An 18,415-nucleotide genomic window follows, 5' to 3' on the forward strand; every position below is an offset into this window, starting at 1 on the left:
TACAAAGCTTGTGGCATGAATAGCTTCTGGCTGGCTATAAGTGATGGCATGCTTATGCAAATACTTTTAAAAAGGGCTCTGATTTGACTTTCTTCTTAATTTGGTATTATAAATTTAAAGTTATATTAGTAACATGATGTTCCATGTAATTCATTTTTTCTGGGATTATTACTGTTTGCAGCTGTTAGTTTCTTGACTTCATCTTATTCCTGATAATATTATACCATAAGGGTGTAATACTCTCCTAGAATACTCTGCTTGCCATTTCTTAATGTCTAATTACACCAAATACCATCTGTAACATGAGACCTGATTGTTGGGATGCTGATCATTCTGGTGAAAAAAAAACAAATCCTGTCCAAAGTTTAGCTGAAAAATTTAAAATGTAACGTTTTCTGATCCCCACTAAGAAGAATAATAATAATAAAGCTAAGTTCCCTCATTAAAGCATGTATTGAGACATCAGAGCACATTTAGTTATTCAGGAAGCAGAGGGATTAATAGAATTAAACTCTTTGCTTTAGTAATTTCATTCCCTTTAGATTCATCTGATAATGAGTTAAGCCAATTTAGATCCATTATTGAGGAACCTTGTAAAGTTCATAACATAAATTTCCAACTCAGTGATGACAAAGCCATATGCAAACATATAGCCATTCAAACTGGTGTTAAATGTATCCAATTAGCAAAGTTAACTGGATTTGCCACTTTATCAGGTTAGCTGCAGAAACCATCTAAATTAGCAAATAATTATTATTTGATATCATTGCACATATCATACAACAAAATATTTTAGATACAGTAGTAATTTAGTCATATAGGATTACTTAAAGCATATAAAATGATTATTTTAATAAATAAAAATGCTTGGACTAAGCACATGAATTTTACAATAATGTATAGGCAATGCCATTATTTCAAATTCACTTGCTATGTTGTAATCTTATTATTTTATGTTGGTTGGGTTAGTCACTAAGCTGTGTCCAACTCTTGTGACCTTATGGAGAAGTGGCCAAAAGTTCTACTTATTTACACATACTATTCAAATCAGATTACTATCATAATAGTGAGCTAAATTTTTGTATCATATGCAGTTTGGAAATAGTAAAAAGATATGATTAAAAAAAGAAAATTTTACAATAAATATCACAGAATCTGGTAAGAGTCATTATTGTTATGGTAACAGTCACCCTTTCCACTCATCCCCCTCTCCTAGGAAGCGGAGAAATTTGTTTCTCTGCACTGTTGATTGACTATCTACATTTCAGGCACTTCTCATTTTTCACTATATATTGATTTTTTTTATTGATATGCTGCAGCTGAACATGCTTCCTTCCTGTATTCTTCTGTCAAGAAAAGAAATGGAGCTAGAGGCAAAGAGAATAATGCATAGAAGTTAGTAAATGCACAACTTGCCTATTGCTTTCTGCTTGTTAAACCTTGGACTTACCCACCTGGAACACATTACTAGATAACTGAAGGTTGGGTTTTACTAAATAAGAAATGGCTAGGGCAACATTAGCTTTACCATAAAAATTTTCAAGTATATGTAATATATTAAAGCCTTTGTTATCTATATTATGTATACTGTAAATGATGCAAATCAAATACCCAGAAACAGCTATTCTGTAACTCTTATGATACTATAAAATATTTTACTCAAATTTCTAAATTTATATTTGATTTCTCAAGTAACTAACATTGAATATCATCTGTCATTCATTTGCTAAAATAAAAACTTGTTTGATGGTTTTTTCTTACAAGGATGAGTTAGAAAAGTCTTAGTTAACTTACAAAATAGCAAACATTATTCCCATTTTACAAAAGAATAAATGAAAATAAACCTAGCAAAGTAATGCAAGTATCTCCTTCATTTTAAAACACTGTTTTAAGATTTTCAGCTCTTTGAACAAGAGGTAAAACTTATGGTGCTGCTGCTGCTAAGTCGCTTCAGTCATGTCCAACTCTGTGCGACCCCAAAGACCGCAGCCCACCAGGCTCCCCCGTCCCTGGGATTCTCTAGGCAAGAACACTGGAGTGGGTTGCCATTTCCTTCTCCAATGCATGAAAGTGAAAACTGAAAGTGAAGTCGCTCAGTCGTGTCCAACTCTTTGCGACCCCATGGACTGCAGCCTACCAGGCTCCTCCATCCATGGGATTTTCCAGGCAAGAGGACTGGAGTGGGGTGCCACTGCCTTCTCCAAAACTTATGTGACAACTGTAATCATCCAAATGGCCAAAATCCTATATTACTTAAAAGGTAAAAACAAAATTTTCTAGTGGCATCACATCATTTAAAAATTATTGATGATGTACTATTATACAATTAGAATGATGTATGTATCTCATCTTTGTAGGTTGTGAACTCCTTGAGGTTAGAACTGCCATAAGAGAGCTTCTACAATGTTTTTCATACAACTCATTCAAAATTCTTTCAATTATTAGATAATTACTCTGTAAGCTTTTAAATAGAAAAATAATTATTTTTGAAGTATTAATATAGTTTATATTTAGCAAACAAATGGAATGAGAATAGTGATTATTTAGATATTTGAAGTCTAAACCAATAAACTGGACATTGCCAATCAATTGAGGACAAATGGTGATCCTGGGCTTTAAAAATGAAGATGATTCCTTCAATTATCCATTTCATTATAAAGCTACAATTCTTAAACACTTCATCTGTTATTATCTTAACTATTTAATTTTTTCTGAAACTCAATCAAATTTTGATAGGCCAGACCAGAGTCAATATTGATCAGGTTTCAGGATGGCTCTGTTTGTGACATGTGCTTTCAGAAAATCATTTAGTGGCATTTCTTTGAAACACTCTCAACACCAAGAAAGTCCTGCATGTCTTGTATATCACTTTTTATAATCATATTTTTGGTGACTTTAGAGCTGTAAGACAATGCCAGGAGATTAAATGAAATTTATTTAATGTAGCCTTCTTTTTTTATGGTTCTGGGCCAAATTTAAACAACTCATATATCTTAGTAATTCTGAGTATGCATTTACCATACCTGTTGATATCATACACAGCTCATCTTTTAAAATTTAAATACTATGTTGCATTTAGAATAGATTGAAATAAGAAAATGAACCAAAAATGAACATGTGCTAAAACTGAATTTTTGCACATTTTATATTTCCATTTTTTGGTCAAATAAGCATACAAATAAAAAAACCTAATATTGAAAATTTAGCTAGCAGAAGAGTTAAATTAGAAACCATTCTATGTAACATTCTACCAACACATTAAAAACACACACTTCCCTATTTAAACTTGCAAATTCATCCATCTCTCTGTACATGCCAATTATATCTATCTGCAACCCTGGAAAAAGCCAAATTAACAAACTGTCCTTGAAATTTCCAATACACTTTTGACATGTATTAAAATGCCTGACAATTTTAATTACATTTAATATAAACAAAGATAAGAAAAACAATCCTGTTATACAATATTAGATCAGCTATTCTAACTTCCTACTCGGTAAACATGTAAGAAAGGTTAAACAATAAATTTCTATGGCAACAACTTAAATTCTAGGATATTCTTAGTTACACCAGCAGCCACAGAAGGTACTACTTTCTTTAAAGCAGTGGAACTGAACAAGATATCTTCTTTCCTCCTTTTCCATCTGGCCCAACTAAAATCTCTTTTACTTTGATGAATTATGGGATGATTTAACTGGAAACAAGATATCCTATCTAAAGCACATGGTAACTACAGTTATATGAGCATTTTATGTTAAAATGAAGACAAGAAGCTAAGTACTTCTAAATGAAAATTATATGGTATTAGATACCCTGCAAACTAAAAAGTATATTTACTATATTTTAGTTTATATGATTGTGACAGAGATACTTTATCAAACTAAATAAAACATGGTCTAAATAAATAATAAAAGTTCTTTTCTATAAAATCATGAATATCTTTTCTACATAGATTTTTAACATATTGTTATTTATTATAATATTTGATGGCCCTGGAGAAGGCAATGGCACCCCACTCCAGTATTCTTGCCTGGAAAATCCCACGGAAGGGGGAACCTGGTGAGCCGCAGTCTATGGGGTCGCACAGAGTCCGACACGACTGAGTGACTTCACTTTCACTTTTCACTTTCATGCATTGGAGAAGGAAATGGCAACCCACTCCAGTGTTCTTGCCTGGGGAATCCCAGGGAGAGGGGAGCCTGGTAGGCTGATGTCTATGGGGTCACACAGAGTCAGACACGACTGAGGTGACTTAGCAGCAGCAGCAGCAGCAATATTTTAGTATCAATATATTGATAACTTACATTTGACTTGAATTTATATAATTCATGAATTCATAAAGCACATTCATCTTTTTTCTTATATGTTAAGTCTTCTTACACAGTCTTGGAGAACACACTAAAGTTATCTCCTTCAAATGTAGGACAATACTTTCTGTTGCAAGACATACTGAAAATATAAAGGGCCAACAATTCGCACTGAATTAAGAAGACACACCCAGGGTCCTTAATTTTTATATTGTATTTATAAAAAGGATAACATTCTTTAAGAAGTTAACAAGTAAATGCATATGACTACTCCATACACAGAGTGAGTTTTTGGTGTATGAAGATAATTGGGTTTAAACACAGCCCCACTATTTATGAGATTTGAGTTATTGCCTACTGTCCTTAAACCTCAATTTTCTCATTGGTGTAATGAAAATAGCAACATCTTATTATTCTGTGCTTGTGAGGGGTACATTAAACAATTCTGTAAACCACTTAGTGCATGTCTGGTATACAATGAGCACTCAAAAACCACTGAAGCTAATATTTAAAAAATACTTTAAATTTTGCCTTCTATATTTTAATTTTGTTTTAATTAGTATGAAGGAAAGCTCAGGTCCCAAGGCACACCTTCTACCAGAAGTTCTATTTTCCTGACTTAAACTAATGTATCAGTTTAAAAATTACCATCATGCCTCACTAGGTGTCTTTCAAGGGTCACTTTCCACTAAAAACATAGAACATCTGCCATCTTTTCTTTTCCTTTTTAAGGTCATAGAATCCTTGAAATATATAACTCATTCTCTTTCCCAACTTTTTCATCAAGAGTAAATCTGTTTATTGCCTACCAGGAATCCAGTTGTCTTTCCATAAAAGAATTAAGATCTTGACATGAAAAATTATTAAATAAATAACAACCCATAATATTTGTCAAAGAATAGTAGGTTACAGTCACACTACTATGAAATGCATTCCACAAACAAAAGAATCAAGAGAGAAAATGATGAATGGCCTTAGGAATAGTCATGGTTTATAATAAAGATTTTATTTTAAAAGCATTAAAATAAATAATACATACTCTAGAACATCACTGTTCTGGGAAATTTCTTCTCTTTAGAATATGAGTTCTAGAAGGCAAATCTTACAACTGCTCTGGGGGCTTTCATTGGTTGATTTACAATCTTACAATTGTGGGTTGTTTTTTTTTTTTTTAATCTGTCTGTGGTCTGCAGTCTTTTAACATACTTCTCAAAGGTGGATATGTGGTGGAATGCAGACCCCATCAACACTGTGGTTTTATTTGCTGTTTTGTCCCCTAACTGCTGATAAAATAGACTGCTTAGAAATCCCGGAGGAATATGATTGGGGCCAGAGTTACATTGGCTCATAAAATTCAAACAGTTCAATGCTTTTCTTGTTAATTACTGGGCCACAACCAGAAATCCGAATGATAGCAGAGAAACACTTCTTTAGGATAATGATTGATTTCCATAAAGATGAGTGCTTTAACAAATTTCAATATGCAGTTGCTGGGGCGGGCAGGGTGGGTGGGCACTAATTAGTTTTACCGTTTTCAGCAGATGTTGAATTCAAAATGCCAGCAGCATCTCAAATGCCAGTCATTAGGGCTGTCTTTCATCAAAGAGTGCTGACCAATGAAACCTCCACTGTTTAATGAGACCTATCTAGACAGTCAATTAAATCAAATCTCTACTAACATCCTTAACATATCTGCAGTGTGTGCAGCAGCAGCAGCAGCCAAGGATTTCCAGTATTAATAAAGGGATTCACTGCCGCATAAGGATGGGGGGGGGGGGGGGGGAGGAGGGGGAGGGGGCGTGTCGGGGAAAGACCTTAACCACAGGGGAAAGCTGGAAAAGTCCCGTCTGGGATGGAGGGGGAGGGGAGCTACTAAAGGGCAAAAAGCTGAGAGGATTAAAGAGAGAGCCTTAATGTAGCTCTTAAAGGGGTCCACCCCCAACCATCCCCCTCCCGCATCCCTTCCACCGCAAATCCAATTTACCATGTTGCAAATACGAAGCTGGAAAAATGTAAGGACCCAGAGTTGAAAACATTTTCACTTTAATACTGAAAAAATATGCCATTATAAAATCCTCGAATAGAATTAGTAAGTTCCACGTGCTTCCTCGGTTCTTTTTTCCTACTTTATAAGTAAGATTTACACCAGCACAGAATTGCTACCGTAAGATCGCAGCCTAAGCACTAGAGTGACATTAATTGGTCATGCTTAACTGCCTCAAAATCTTTTTTTTTTTAATAATTACACTGATACTATAATAGAAATCATGGGTACTTATTTTACATTCAGATGGAAGGCATTATTGGATATGTATAGAAAAATATTCCCCCTCCAAAAGAAAAATCACCATCAAAATAAAAGAAAACCCAAAACAACCCATAAAAACTTTGTTCAACAAAATACATTTTTAACTCATAAAATGGACTGATGACTAGCCATGCAAATATCCTAAATAAAACCTTTACATTTGTTGTTGTTGTTGTTCACAGTAAACGTAACGCTCTGAACTGCCTACCGATCACAAATAATGGCGAAATGGCACTTTCTGATTATGCTGTATTTTTGTTTATAGAAAGTTTGATATGATGGGACTTATCAGGTAAGAGGGTGGGTGCTGTGAACGTGACGGGGTCCCCAGTCGCTGGGAGGGCAGCGTCCCTGGAGCGCGTGGATTCCATGCGAGCCATGCAGCACTTTTTGTCAGAAGTCAAAGTTACTTATTTACAATACATTCATGCCTTCGTGCAACCGCCCATCCCTCCGTAGCCAACAGGGAGCCATCGCGCCCCCACCTCCTCACGGGGCTAATCCACAGGGGGAAAAATAGATAATCTATCTCTCTATATAGATGTAGGTATATGTATATATGTATAGGACCGCGATCCCCTCCAGCCCCTCCCCCGCGGGGAGGGGCACCGTCTCAGCTCTGAGCAGGGCTCCTGCTGGGCTTTGTCAAAAGGGGCTGCAGCAAAGAGCGATTTGGCAGCGCTCTGCCGCTCACCACAGTCTGCTCTTTGTTTCCCGAAGGGTACTAAAGGGGTCAGACCCTCTGCGTCGAGCGAGTCCATAGTTATTTATTTACTTTTGTCCATCAAGCCTCGGGGCGCGCTGGACTTGGGTGTGGGCTCCTCCGACCTACCCCACCCCCGGGGATGCTGGCAGAGTGAGGCCGTGGAGGGGCATCTCCATCCTTCCCCTCCTCCTCTCGCCTCTGCTTTACCCAGGCTGGGTGTCTTAGTCTGAGAGCGAGTGGGAGCCACAGTCGTACACTCTGTGGGCCCCATCTGCGTTGTAAGGCCCATTGTGCCAGTAGGAAGAGTCACAGACTGTCTGTAGGGAATTAATCTCGGACGCCGAGGAGTTGGCGTCCCTTCTCTTGGACCGCTTTCGATTCCTCAGGATAAACACGAGCATGCCCACCACAGTGAAGGCGGAGGTGACAAACACCAGCAGCAGTCCTGGGACCAACACGGAGATGGACACCCTGCTGGTGTCTAAGTAGGAGTTGGAGTGCGTCCCGGTCTCCGCCAACCCAGTGCTGTTTTTACTGTGCGAAGTTAACGTGGGCGAGATTCTCGCGTACAGCTGGGGGCAGATCTCGTCATTGGAGAGGAGCATGAAATCCTTCCTAAAGAAGTTCACCGGCGTCTCACACTTGAGGTCGCTCATCAGCACTTCGGAACCCAGGCGTTCGGCCCATTGCTTGAAAGGCACAATGGTACAGGAGCACTCCCAGGGGTTTCCGTGCAGGTCTATCTGGATGATGGAGGTTAACTGGTCCAGCACCCCGGCCACTGGAAGGTACATGAAGTAATTGTTGTGCAGGCTGAGTTTAGACAGCGAGACCCCAGCAAACACGTCCACGGGTAGGGACCTCAGCAAGTTGTTGTTGAGAATGAGAATCCTTAGTTTGGGCATGGCGTTGAAGGTGCCGGGAAGGATGAGCTGGATCGCGTTGTACTCCACATTCAGGTACTCGAGGTTTTGCAGCCCAGCGAATTTCTCCCGGGACAGCGTGTCCAGGTAGTTGCTGTCCATATACAGCCACCTGAGGTCTAAAAGGTTCTTAAAAGTGTTGTTCTCTACGGTGGCGATGTTGTTGTTGCCCAGATCCAACAGAATGAGGTTCTTGTAATCCACAAAGTGCGATTTTCGGATGCTGTGGATCTTGTTATCTCGCAGGAAGAGCTCCTGTACGTTGGAGAGCTTGGGCTTCAAATCAGCCAAGCTGCTCACGTTCCGGTTGTTGCAGTTCATCTTTAAACCCGACCCCGGGATGTGGTCGCAGCTGCAGCCCCCAGGGCAGGGCAAGCCGTTGGCTGGGGGTTTGTTTCTGGCGCTGCCAGTCCCTATCGCTGCCGTGGGTCTGATTTTGATCTGCCAGTTGCCTGGGATCTTTGTACCTCCGTTTGGAGCCGACCCTGGGGTAGCATGATCTTCTTGCCCATTTGTCTTGAAGGGAGTTGGCAGGGGGCCAGGGGGAAAGGTCTCTTCTTGGGCAGGGGGAGCCGGGAGACTAGAATCCACTCTGTGTTTCAAAGGACACAAGTCCTGTTCAGTGGTTTCATTGAGGTCTTTGCCCTGCAGTCTGGTGGGGGCTTCACAGACCACTCGGCCGATCAGGGCATTTTTGGGAATGTTTTCCAGCCATTCTTTCAGGGAGAGCAGATCACAGGTGCAGTCCCATGGGTTATCCTCTAGCAGGATCTCAGCAATGCCAGGGATTTGCTCCAAGACCTCTTCGTAGGGCAGTGTTTTCAGCCTGTTTCCCCGGAGATCCAGGTGGGTGATGGGCACATACTGGAACACGTTGGCAGGTAGGGTGCTGATGAGATTGTCATTTAAAATGAGTACCTCCAGCTTGTTCAAGTCCTGGAAGGCCCCCGGGTCTATATCCCGTAATAAATTAAAATCAGCCTGGAGGTATTCCAGATCGTCCAGCCCCAGAAAAGTCTGCTTTCGAAAAGACTTGATTTTGTTGTTGTTGATGTGCAGCCTTTTCACCAGCTGCAGTCCCAGAAAAGCCCCAGGAACGATTTCATGCAAGCCATTGTTTTCCATGTGCAAACTAACCGCATTATAAAAGTTAGCGAACTCATTAGGGAAAAGTCGAGTGAGGGAATTGCCATGCAGAAATAGATGGTAAAACTGGGAAGTCGGGGCGGTGAAACGCTGCAGACTTGTGAAGCCCTTTTTTTCACAGTCTACGTGTAGGTCCCCTTCTATCTCATTGCAGGAGCAGATCTTCTCTTTGCAAACGTCCCCTGTAACGTTTCCAGCGGCAAAACAAAGAGACGTCTCCAGCAACAGAATCCAAAGCAGCATTTTTAAAGCGAGCAATTCATCCCCGATCTCATCACAAAGTAACAGCGACCATCCTGCTCGCCACAGACACAATTCAAGTTCATTTAGTGCTCCAATGTCCGAACCCAGAGAAGGAGAAGAAAAGGGTTTGGGGGGGTGGGGGTGGATTCTTTCCTCCCTAACCCCCCCGCACTGCAACAACCCAGGCGCCAGTCAATAATTATATCTACAAACTATCCAGGCACAGTAGTGCAAGGCAAGCAAAAAGAAAAAAAAAAAAAAAGTAGAACCAATAACCCCACTCACTCCCTCTCAACCCTTTAAAGATAACGAAAAAGAAGTTAAATATGTACATATAAATTAAAAATACACCCTTACAGAATCTCGCCTAGTTCCTCACTAATCAGAAAGGGAACAATGCTGGTAATTAGAAGCAAGTGCATGTTAGAGAAACAAGCAGAGGGTTTGCAGCGTAGTACAGGCGCACTGCCTGTGCATGGCTGTGCGTCGGACTGACCTTGCCTCTCTGATACAAAGCAGGGTTTTCAGTGGCTTCTGTTGTTGAGGCTGCTTGATGGAGTTCCTGCCGTGGCTGCGGGTTGCCCAGGAGTCCCCCCGAGGTGCTGTCCAGTCCCCCCGGTGCTGAAATCACGCCGGACCGAAGGACTCACGCTGCCGAACCAATGGCGCTGGAAAATTTCCGCAATCGCTGCGTTTTGTGGCTGTCCATCCTTTCCCTTTCCTCCCCTTCGGTCCTCTTCAGCCTCTTTTTTTTTTCCCCCCCTGGACTCCGGCTCTCTCTTGGTTACTAGCTCTTCTTTTCTTGTTCTCCTTCTCTTTCTTCTGCTCTTTCGGAATACGTGGAGGGGGCGGAGGGCGGGTGGTTGGGGGGAGCTGTCTGAGGGAGGGAGAGAACGCGAGAATGGGGAGGGGGGAAAAGAGAGTTGCTAAGAAGCTCTGCTCGTTCCAGCCTGGTGCACTCAAAGATCTGACACCCTCTGCTGATCTGCAGTAGCAAAAATCCATCTGCTAAGGGAATGCTGAAGGAAAAAAAAAAAAAAAGAGAATCAATCCACGTACAGGGCAAGCGTTAAAAATGTGGGCATTAAAGGCTGGCGATTCACATAGATGCTGATTTTAAAAGGATTATTTAATTCTTTTTGCGTGCTGAAAACTTTACCCTTTCCTTTCCTTAATGAACTCACAGCCCCCACTAGCTCCGGCGTTTGAAAAGAGTGCTTTTAAAACATTTATTTCCCGATGGCTTGAATAAAATTAGTGTCAGGGTGTCAAGCGAACAGCAATTTGAGGTAATTATACAGCACGCCATTTTCATCGGTGCTTTAAATGCATTTCTTCCGTCTCTGCAGTACAATGTTTTATGCTATTTGATGTCTTTGAGACCCCCCTTTTTTTTTCTTTTAGCATATTGAAAGTGGCTATTTGAAACACACATTCATACCATATATATTTTACATTATAAAATTGGGTATGCTTTTCTTTTTGCTGTGAGATATGTAATTCAGGCACATACTTTTTAAAACTTGTTATAGAATTTTAGTCAATTTGGTCTTTGAGAGGTTTTTCTGGTATTTCCTGAATGTTACTTAAGTCTGCAGGGTGAAAACACAATGTACGCTTGCATCTTTGATTCCAGACCCAAAAGCATTCACTGAGAACCGGAAAAGAAGGGAGGGGGCAGGGGAAAATCCCAGTATGATTCGTGAGTGCTCTTAAAAACCCATTGGCAGACTGATGCATGCACACCACAAACACACACACACACACTCCCTCAATCTCTCAAACACACAAAGTTTCTGCATCTATTTGGAGGAATTTAAAATGCATACAAGTAAATAACCAGTTGCATTTTGCTAGAGGGAGATAGAAATCTCCAGTCTCCAAAGCTCTGTGCAAACATTATTCAGGTACTGGCCAGTTCCTCTTTGCTGGGTCAATGGTGCTGCCAAGGCAATGTACTCAGGCTTTTCCTAGGGAAGGAATCCATAGGTTCTTCAAACTTACATGGAGCTTATAAAAACCAAGTTCTACTAACATCTGGGAGGGGGGAGAATATGAAAATGCAGCTTCTCTCTGAAGGCTGCTTTGCTGACTTACCAGAGTCAACACCTTTCTCATCAACACTTCTAAAAATTGTGTGCATCGTTTTAGTGTTTGGAATTTACAGGACTTAAAAAAATGTTGTTTGGTTCTTTCTTCAGTCTAAGCAGGGATACTATGTTCATGTCAGTTTCCCTTTTAATTAGGTCTTACACAAGTTGGACAGCTGTTACAAGTCTCTAATAAGCTGCATAAAAGATCAAATATTCAAGGATCACGCATTTGGAAAAGGCTAAAGAGTGAAAGTTTGGGGGGCAGGAATGGGGTTGGGAAAATTCAGGGAATTGTAGAGGAGATTTCTTACACCAGGACCAGAAGGTGATAATTGGGGAGCGACAGTTATCATATCTATATATAATATTTTCATATAATCAAATGTGTTGTTATCTTCTGGTGAAATTCAGTGGGGAGTCATGGATGAAGGTTCAGCTCTGTATAGTGTGTGTGTGTTTGTGTGTGTGTGTGTGTGTTTGAGAGAGAGGAGAGAGAAGAGAGAGAAAGAGGGAGAGACTGAAAGGCCCTTTTTCAGACAACCTATTATGCTTCTAAAAACAATCTTGTTCTTATTTAACTTAACCTACTACCACTTGCAGGAACAAGGAAAAGAGCTTAATCAATTTGAAACCTTTTCTCAAAAATAATGCTATGCAGTTGAGAACTACAGATGGGGTAGAGGCTATTGGTTTCTTTGTAAGAGGACTCAGATCTGAAAGGCCCCAGAAACCACCCTGAGAGAGGAGTGCAGAGTCCTGCAGTATCTGTGGCAAGACTCTGAAGGAGACAGGAAAATGCTGGCTGTTTAGAAAGAAAAAATATTGTTGATAATCATCTAAAAATCACACTTTAATGCTTAATTGGTGACTTATTTATTCAACTTGTTGAATAAATACTTTATGCGAAGAAGCTCAAAGGATGTATTTAAATGAACAGTGTTGGGATAATAAGCAATTGATATTCAGAATCCACCCCCTTCCCCACCCATTAAACTCTGTATCTTTCTCTCCTGATTGTTTCTTTCCTCTCCTGATTGTTTCTTGCCTCTCAAAACACCAATCACATTGGAAATTTATGGACAGGATTTTCCCGTTTCAGTATGTTACACAATTTTTGTCCAGTTCTACCATCCTCAAATAGCTTTTTTTTTAAACCTCTGCCTGTGTGGGACAGCCCAATATGTGCATGCTCAGTTGTGTCTGACTCTTTGTCACCCCATGGACTGTAACCCACCAGGCTCTTCTGCCCATAGAATTTTTCCAGGCAGTAATACTGGAGTGGATTGCCATTTTTTCCACCAGGGGATCTTCCCCATCCAGGGATCAAACCCTCGTCTCCTGTGTCTCCTGCATTGGTATGCGGATTCTTTACCACTGAGCCACCTATCACCTCTATGAACATATCCACTACCAAATTTGTAAGCAGAGAACAGTCACACGCATATAGATCAATGGAAAATGCACCCTTGTTAATGAGTTGGTAAAAGTGTTCATTATTATTTTTATAATAAATATATTTCAGAGAAATAAAGCAATCAAGAAATGTACACCCACCTCTCTAGAAGGATAACTCTTCAAGTATAACAACAGTACATTTCTTGGTGCGTAGTAAAAAAAAAAAAATAGGGACTGTGTATGTGATCTAAACATTTCTAATGCCTTAGGGGAACATTTCTTAGGCATGAACTCTTCATAAAAGGGTTCTACGATATCTATTTGAGTTCAAGTGAACTACTTCAATTGCTTTGCCTCTTATAACAGATGATCTCAGGAGCCAGAGATAAAGGACACTCCAGATGATGATGAGAATTGATAATATTTGCTCAGGACTATAGTTTCATTTTTATGCTGTGGCCAAAAGTACTTCAATTGCATCATTAAATGTTCTTTTCTTTTTCTTTTTCTTATTCTTCCTCAAATAGGTTCATCTCTCAAGTGACACAAGTGTGATGTAAACATCACAAAGTCATTAATGGAAAGGGGCTATCTGTTAATGATCTCTTTTTTTCACAAATGACATCAAATTTCCAGACACTTCCATATGTGCACTGCATATTTAAGATGAAAAAGTAGAATTTATAGCAAACATTAATTTTATATCCTTTTATTCCTCAGTATATAATCCTTACAATAATTTTTAAAGTATTCCATTTGATTTTTAATTATAAAAGTAATATTTTTAAGAAATACAAAGTTATACATAAGAAGTTCATCTTTAATCTTTCCTGTCCACACTACTTTTTATTCCAGAGGGAAATACTGATAATTTATTCATATATAGTGATATCATTCTCCTATTTTATAAGTGTAGAAGCTGGAACTGAGGTATATTGAGTTATATACTGAGATTAAATGACATCTGTGGACACCGGCAAAGATAACAAAGCTACACCCTCATGAGTCAAGTTTTTACTCTCAATCCTAAATCTCTATTCTAAATATGCAATGCTGTTACCTTAGTTCAACTCTCCCTGAGTCAGTTTCCTTATTACTGAATTAAATCGTTGGAGCTTGCAGATTTTTGGTCTCTTGAAGCACTTTTTTTCTCAATCCAATTCTCTAAAAAATAATTTCAGTAAAGGTCTGGTGTCTCATTACTCCTTACACTTTTCATATTTGGATTTAGGGTATTTTGTTCATGTATTTGCATATTCACTAGGGCTTGAGGCCAAGAATAAATGTAAGAGCCACTGTAAACAGAACTCACTAGTTCTGAGTTTAATCTATACTATGCTTTCCTAAGGTTCATAAGATAAAGGAGTTTTTGGAATTCTTGCTTCTGGGAACAACTGTAAAAACCAAGAGACAAGGAAATAAATCAATTATACCTACAAACTAATATGTTTAGAATGTAAGATTTCCCATTTCTCTATATCTTCTTTTTACATATAAATAATATTCTAGGAGTGGAGTGCCAAGATAATTATTACATTACATGACTTCTGAAAGGCAAAACAATAAAATATTTTAAAAATATTTCTTTTATAGTAAGTTGATTTTCAAAATGTACCTACTGTATCATCAAATAAACAGTAAACTTAGTAGGACATATTAAGATACTTTTCCCATTTTTACATTATGTTCTGAAGTATCATTTTCTCATTTTCATATCACTTTAAATTTATATTGTCTATCTCTTAATTTCAACCATCTTGGAGTTGAAACTGATTTCCCACAAAGTCTCATACAAGACACTCTTTTGGACCTATTGGGGAGAACACTGATCAAAAATATAAGTTTGTAAGTAAGAAAATCTTTCTTTTTTCATTTTATTATAACATGAGCTAGGCAGCTAAAGTTTTTTGTTACTCATATGTATGCTCTATGCTACACTATACTATACTGAACTAAGGACATATAGTTGTACAATTGTTTATTATTTTAATTGGTACTTAAGTACATACTGTTAAGAACGTATTCTATTCTTTAAAAAATATCCTACAAGACCTTGCAGATAATCACTTACAAAAAATAGCTCTGTTTTTGTTTCCTACAGCATATGTATTAAAATTTTTATGATAAAGAAATATATATTACTTGTTTAGATTTTGGAAAAATGTTGAGAGCAACAACACAGCAAAATTAAAATCACAGAGTCACAGCATTCAGAAATTAATATGGTGAACATACAGCTATATATTTTGTAATATACTTTTTGCACGTAACATTTATTTCTGAAAATGTTCAGTGTTAATAAACATCCATTACTATATTACATTAGGGGCTGAATTTGCTTGCATAGTGTAATATAATTCATTGAAATAATTCTACCTTGTTGGATATTTAGTTCTTTCTAAAGATTTTGCTATCATAAATGACGTTGCAAAGAACAACCTTGTACATAAGTCATTGTAAACATCATCATTTATCTTCTCATTTCAGATCCCTAGCAGTTGGATTGCCAGGTCAAAGTCTAGGAAAAAGGTGATGTAAATTGACAAATTGCCTACACACAATTTTCGCCAGTTTATACACCATGAGCAGTAGATGAAATTTTCCATTTCCCTAAACCCCTGCCACTATTATTTATTATCATTTAAAATATTTCCCACTAGTTCAGGATTTTTAAAGTGAAGCCAATACTGACCTTATTACTTGAACAATTCATTTTCATTCCTAATTGTTTATAGAGTACATCAATTGCCTTCTTCATTCCTGTTCAACTTTTAAGATATAATTTTTACTTAACATCAGTTCTGTGAGTCCTTTTCATACCAAGTCACTTATGCATCTCACTCCCTTTCACCTTAATACCACCAATAGAATAGTTACTAAATTGTGTTTTTTAAAAAATTATTTGTGTTGAGGCACTGATTTCTCACCAGAGTGTAACATTCTTGAAGGCAGAAGTCAAATCTTTTCATCTTTTTATATCTGTCACTTAGCAGAGTACTAGGCATATTATATGGTTTAAAAAGAATCAAACACTACTTAGCAACTGAACAACAATGCATAATCCAACAGCAATAAATCGAGTGGAGCAGACCATAGGAGTTAGAAAGCTCGGAGTCAGGATTAATTCACAAACAAAGAACTTGGAAAAGAGATACAATCTATGAATTATTTAGGTAGACTTTTAGGTTTCATATTTTCTATGCATTATGTGCACTAGATATATTTTCTCATGCATATATTTATAAAATTCCTTTTTTTCTCCAGAAAATGAGTTTCTAACTTACATTTTGTGTATCCCTTAAGAGTTAGTACAGTACCATGCACCTGGTTGACAACCAACAAATGTGTAATGATGCTAATGATAGGGATGAATTGGTACTTTTGCAAGAGAAAGTAGATAGTGACATTGACTGTTGTGAATCTAAAAGACCTGAAAATAAGAAAGTCTGAAGGCCATGGCACCCCACTCCAGTACTCTTGCCTGGAAAATCCCGTGGGCGGAGGAGCCTGGTGGGCTGCAGTCCACGGGGTCGCTAAGAGTCAGACACGACTGAGCGACTTCACTTTCACTTTTCACTTTCATGCACTGGAGAAGGAAATGGCAACCCACTCCAGTGTTCTTGCTTGGAGAATCCCAGGGAAGGAGGAGCCTGGTGGGCTGCCGTCTATGGGTCACACAGAGTTGGACACGACTGAAGCGACTTAGCAAAGACCCAGAGAGTTTACCTCTTCATCTTATTGATTGGACTTTTAAAAGGCATAAAACCAAAAATGTTACTTCTTACTCTATTAGTGTTTTGGGTGTGCTCAGTCATGTCCAACTCTTTGTGGCACCACAGACTATAGCCCATCAGGCTCCTCTATAAGTGGGATTTTCCACTTATAGAGTGGGAAAGGGTTGCCATTTCATTTTCCAAGGGATCTTCCCCACTCTGCGATTTAGCCTACTTCTGTGTCTCCTGCATTGGCAGGTGTATTCTTTAACACTAGTGCCACCAGCAAAGCCCAGTCTTTCAGGAGCTGTGACAAAATTTTAAAGAGGCTTAACTGTTTTCCTTCTTTTTTTTCTTTGATAAAAATATGACTTAAAAATCTCTGTTCACTAGTTACATTATTATCTTTATCATGTACATTACAATGTCTCCTGTGGGTCTTATTTTAGGCCAAAATTTGACTCTTTTGTGAGTGTTCATGAGATTTCAAAATAATACAACAATTTAAAAATGTACTATACCAGTATTCTGTTTCAATAGGTTTCAAAAAAGGTAGATGTTGATATCAATTATTTATCTTTGCATGCACACAGAAGCTGCACACAAACATTCATACACTGAAGGCATATGTCATATAATATTTACCCTGTGTAAGATACCAGAATATAAAAAGATGGCCAATGCCACCATTTGCATTTTCATTCTTGTTTCTTGAATATGCAATGTTTTGATCAGGAGGAATAAATCTCCTTATCACATGCACTATTGCAGGCCAGGTAGAGTAATATATTTAACAGAGGTGGATTGGTTTTTGTGATGGCTGTTAAATCACCACATGTAGATGGCTAATGTCTAATCGGCTGTTATAAAAGGTCAACACCATCTCTTTTAGATTTTTGCACAAGCACTATGTACTAGCATATAATTTTTATTTCAACATCACGAAAAATGGAAATCCTATCGGGCACTTTGAATTACCCAAGGAAAAAGATTAAATAGTACTTGTTAAGGCAGAAAATATGTCATTTTCTAATCAGTTGGAATTGGCAACTCTTACATTTATGGTAATTATTAGATGAAAAAGCATCATCTCACATGAGCAGTTACCTGGAGCTTTGAAAATATCAAGGACTTTGGCATCAAACTCAGAAAAATCATAGATTTCCATACACTGTGTTTGTGTGGGACTCTTATTTCATAACACTAGTCAGTTTCTTTTAGCTCTTGTTGGGAAATAAGCTATATATACTATTATACATGTTAAAAACATTAGCTCTCTATTTTCCCAGATCTCATGGTGGCTCTGTCTAGCAGACTCTGAAGACTTGGCCTGGCCAGTTAGACTCACATGCCTGGGTTTTGACATTAGACCTAGTGACATGTGGGAAGAGAACTGGAAAGATTTCCACCAGCAGTGGTAGTACCGGCAGAAGGAGGCACATGCAGTACCACCCGGACAAGGAACATCTTCTCAGGATCTCCCTGGCTGAGGGTGAGGTTGACGTGAAAGTTTCTACCACTGCTCAGAACATTGGCAACACCATCCTCAGCACAAGATGTGCTGTAGCAAGACTTGCACCA

At 38.6% G+C, this 18,415-nt stretch overlaps 1 protein-coding gene across 1 annotated transcript; it reads right to left on the bottom strand.

Moving 5' to 3' along the window:
• Positions 1 to 7,150: 7,150 nt before the first annotated feature.
• Positions 7,151 to 9,639, bottom strand: SLITRK1 (SLIT and NTRK like family member 1). Its single transcript, XM_055542769.1, has one exon. It carries the CDS (start codon positions 9,631 to 9,633, stop codon positions 7,543 to 7,545), a length of 2,091 nt encoding a protein of 696 aa, XP_055398744.1. The 5' UTR covers positions 9,634 to 9,639; the 3' UTR covers positions 7,151 to 7,542.
• Positions 9,640 to 18,415: the final 8,776 nt, after the last annotated feature.

Source organism: Bubalus kerabau, chromosome 12 (assembly GCF_029407905.1).
Source record: "Bubalus kerabau isolate K-KA32 ecotype Philippines breed swamp buffalo chromosome 12, PCC_UOA_SB_1v2, whole genome shotgun sequence".
Classification (NCBI taxonomy): domain Eukaryota; kingdom Metazoa; phylum Chordata; class Mammalia; order Artiodactyla; family Bovidae; genus Bubalus; species Bubalus kerabau.

Bases quoted from the DNA above. Each gene is read 5' to 3' on its own strand.
- SLITRK1 (XM_055542769.1), bottom strand. From the start codon at position 9,633: ATGCTGCTTTGGATTCTGTTGCTGGAGACGTCTCTTTGTTTTGCCGCT.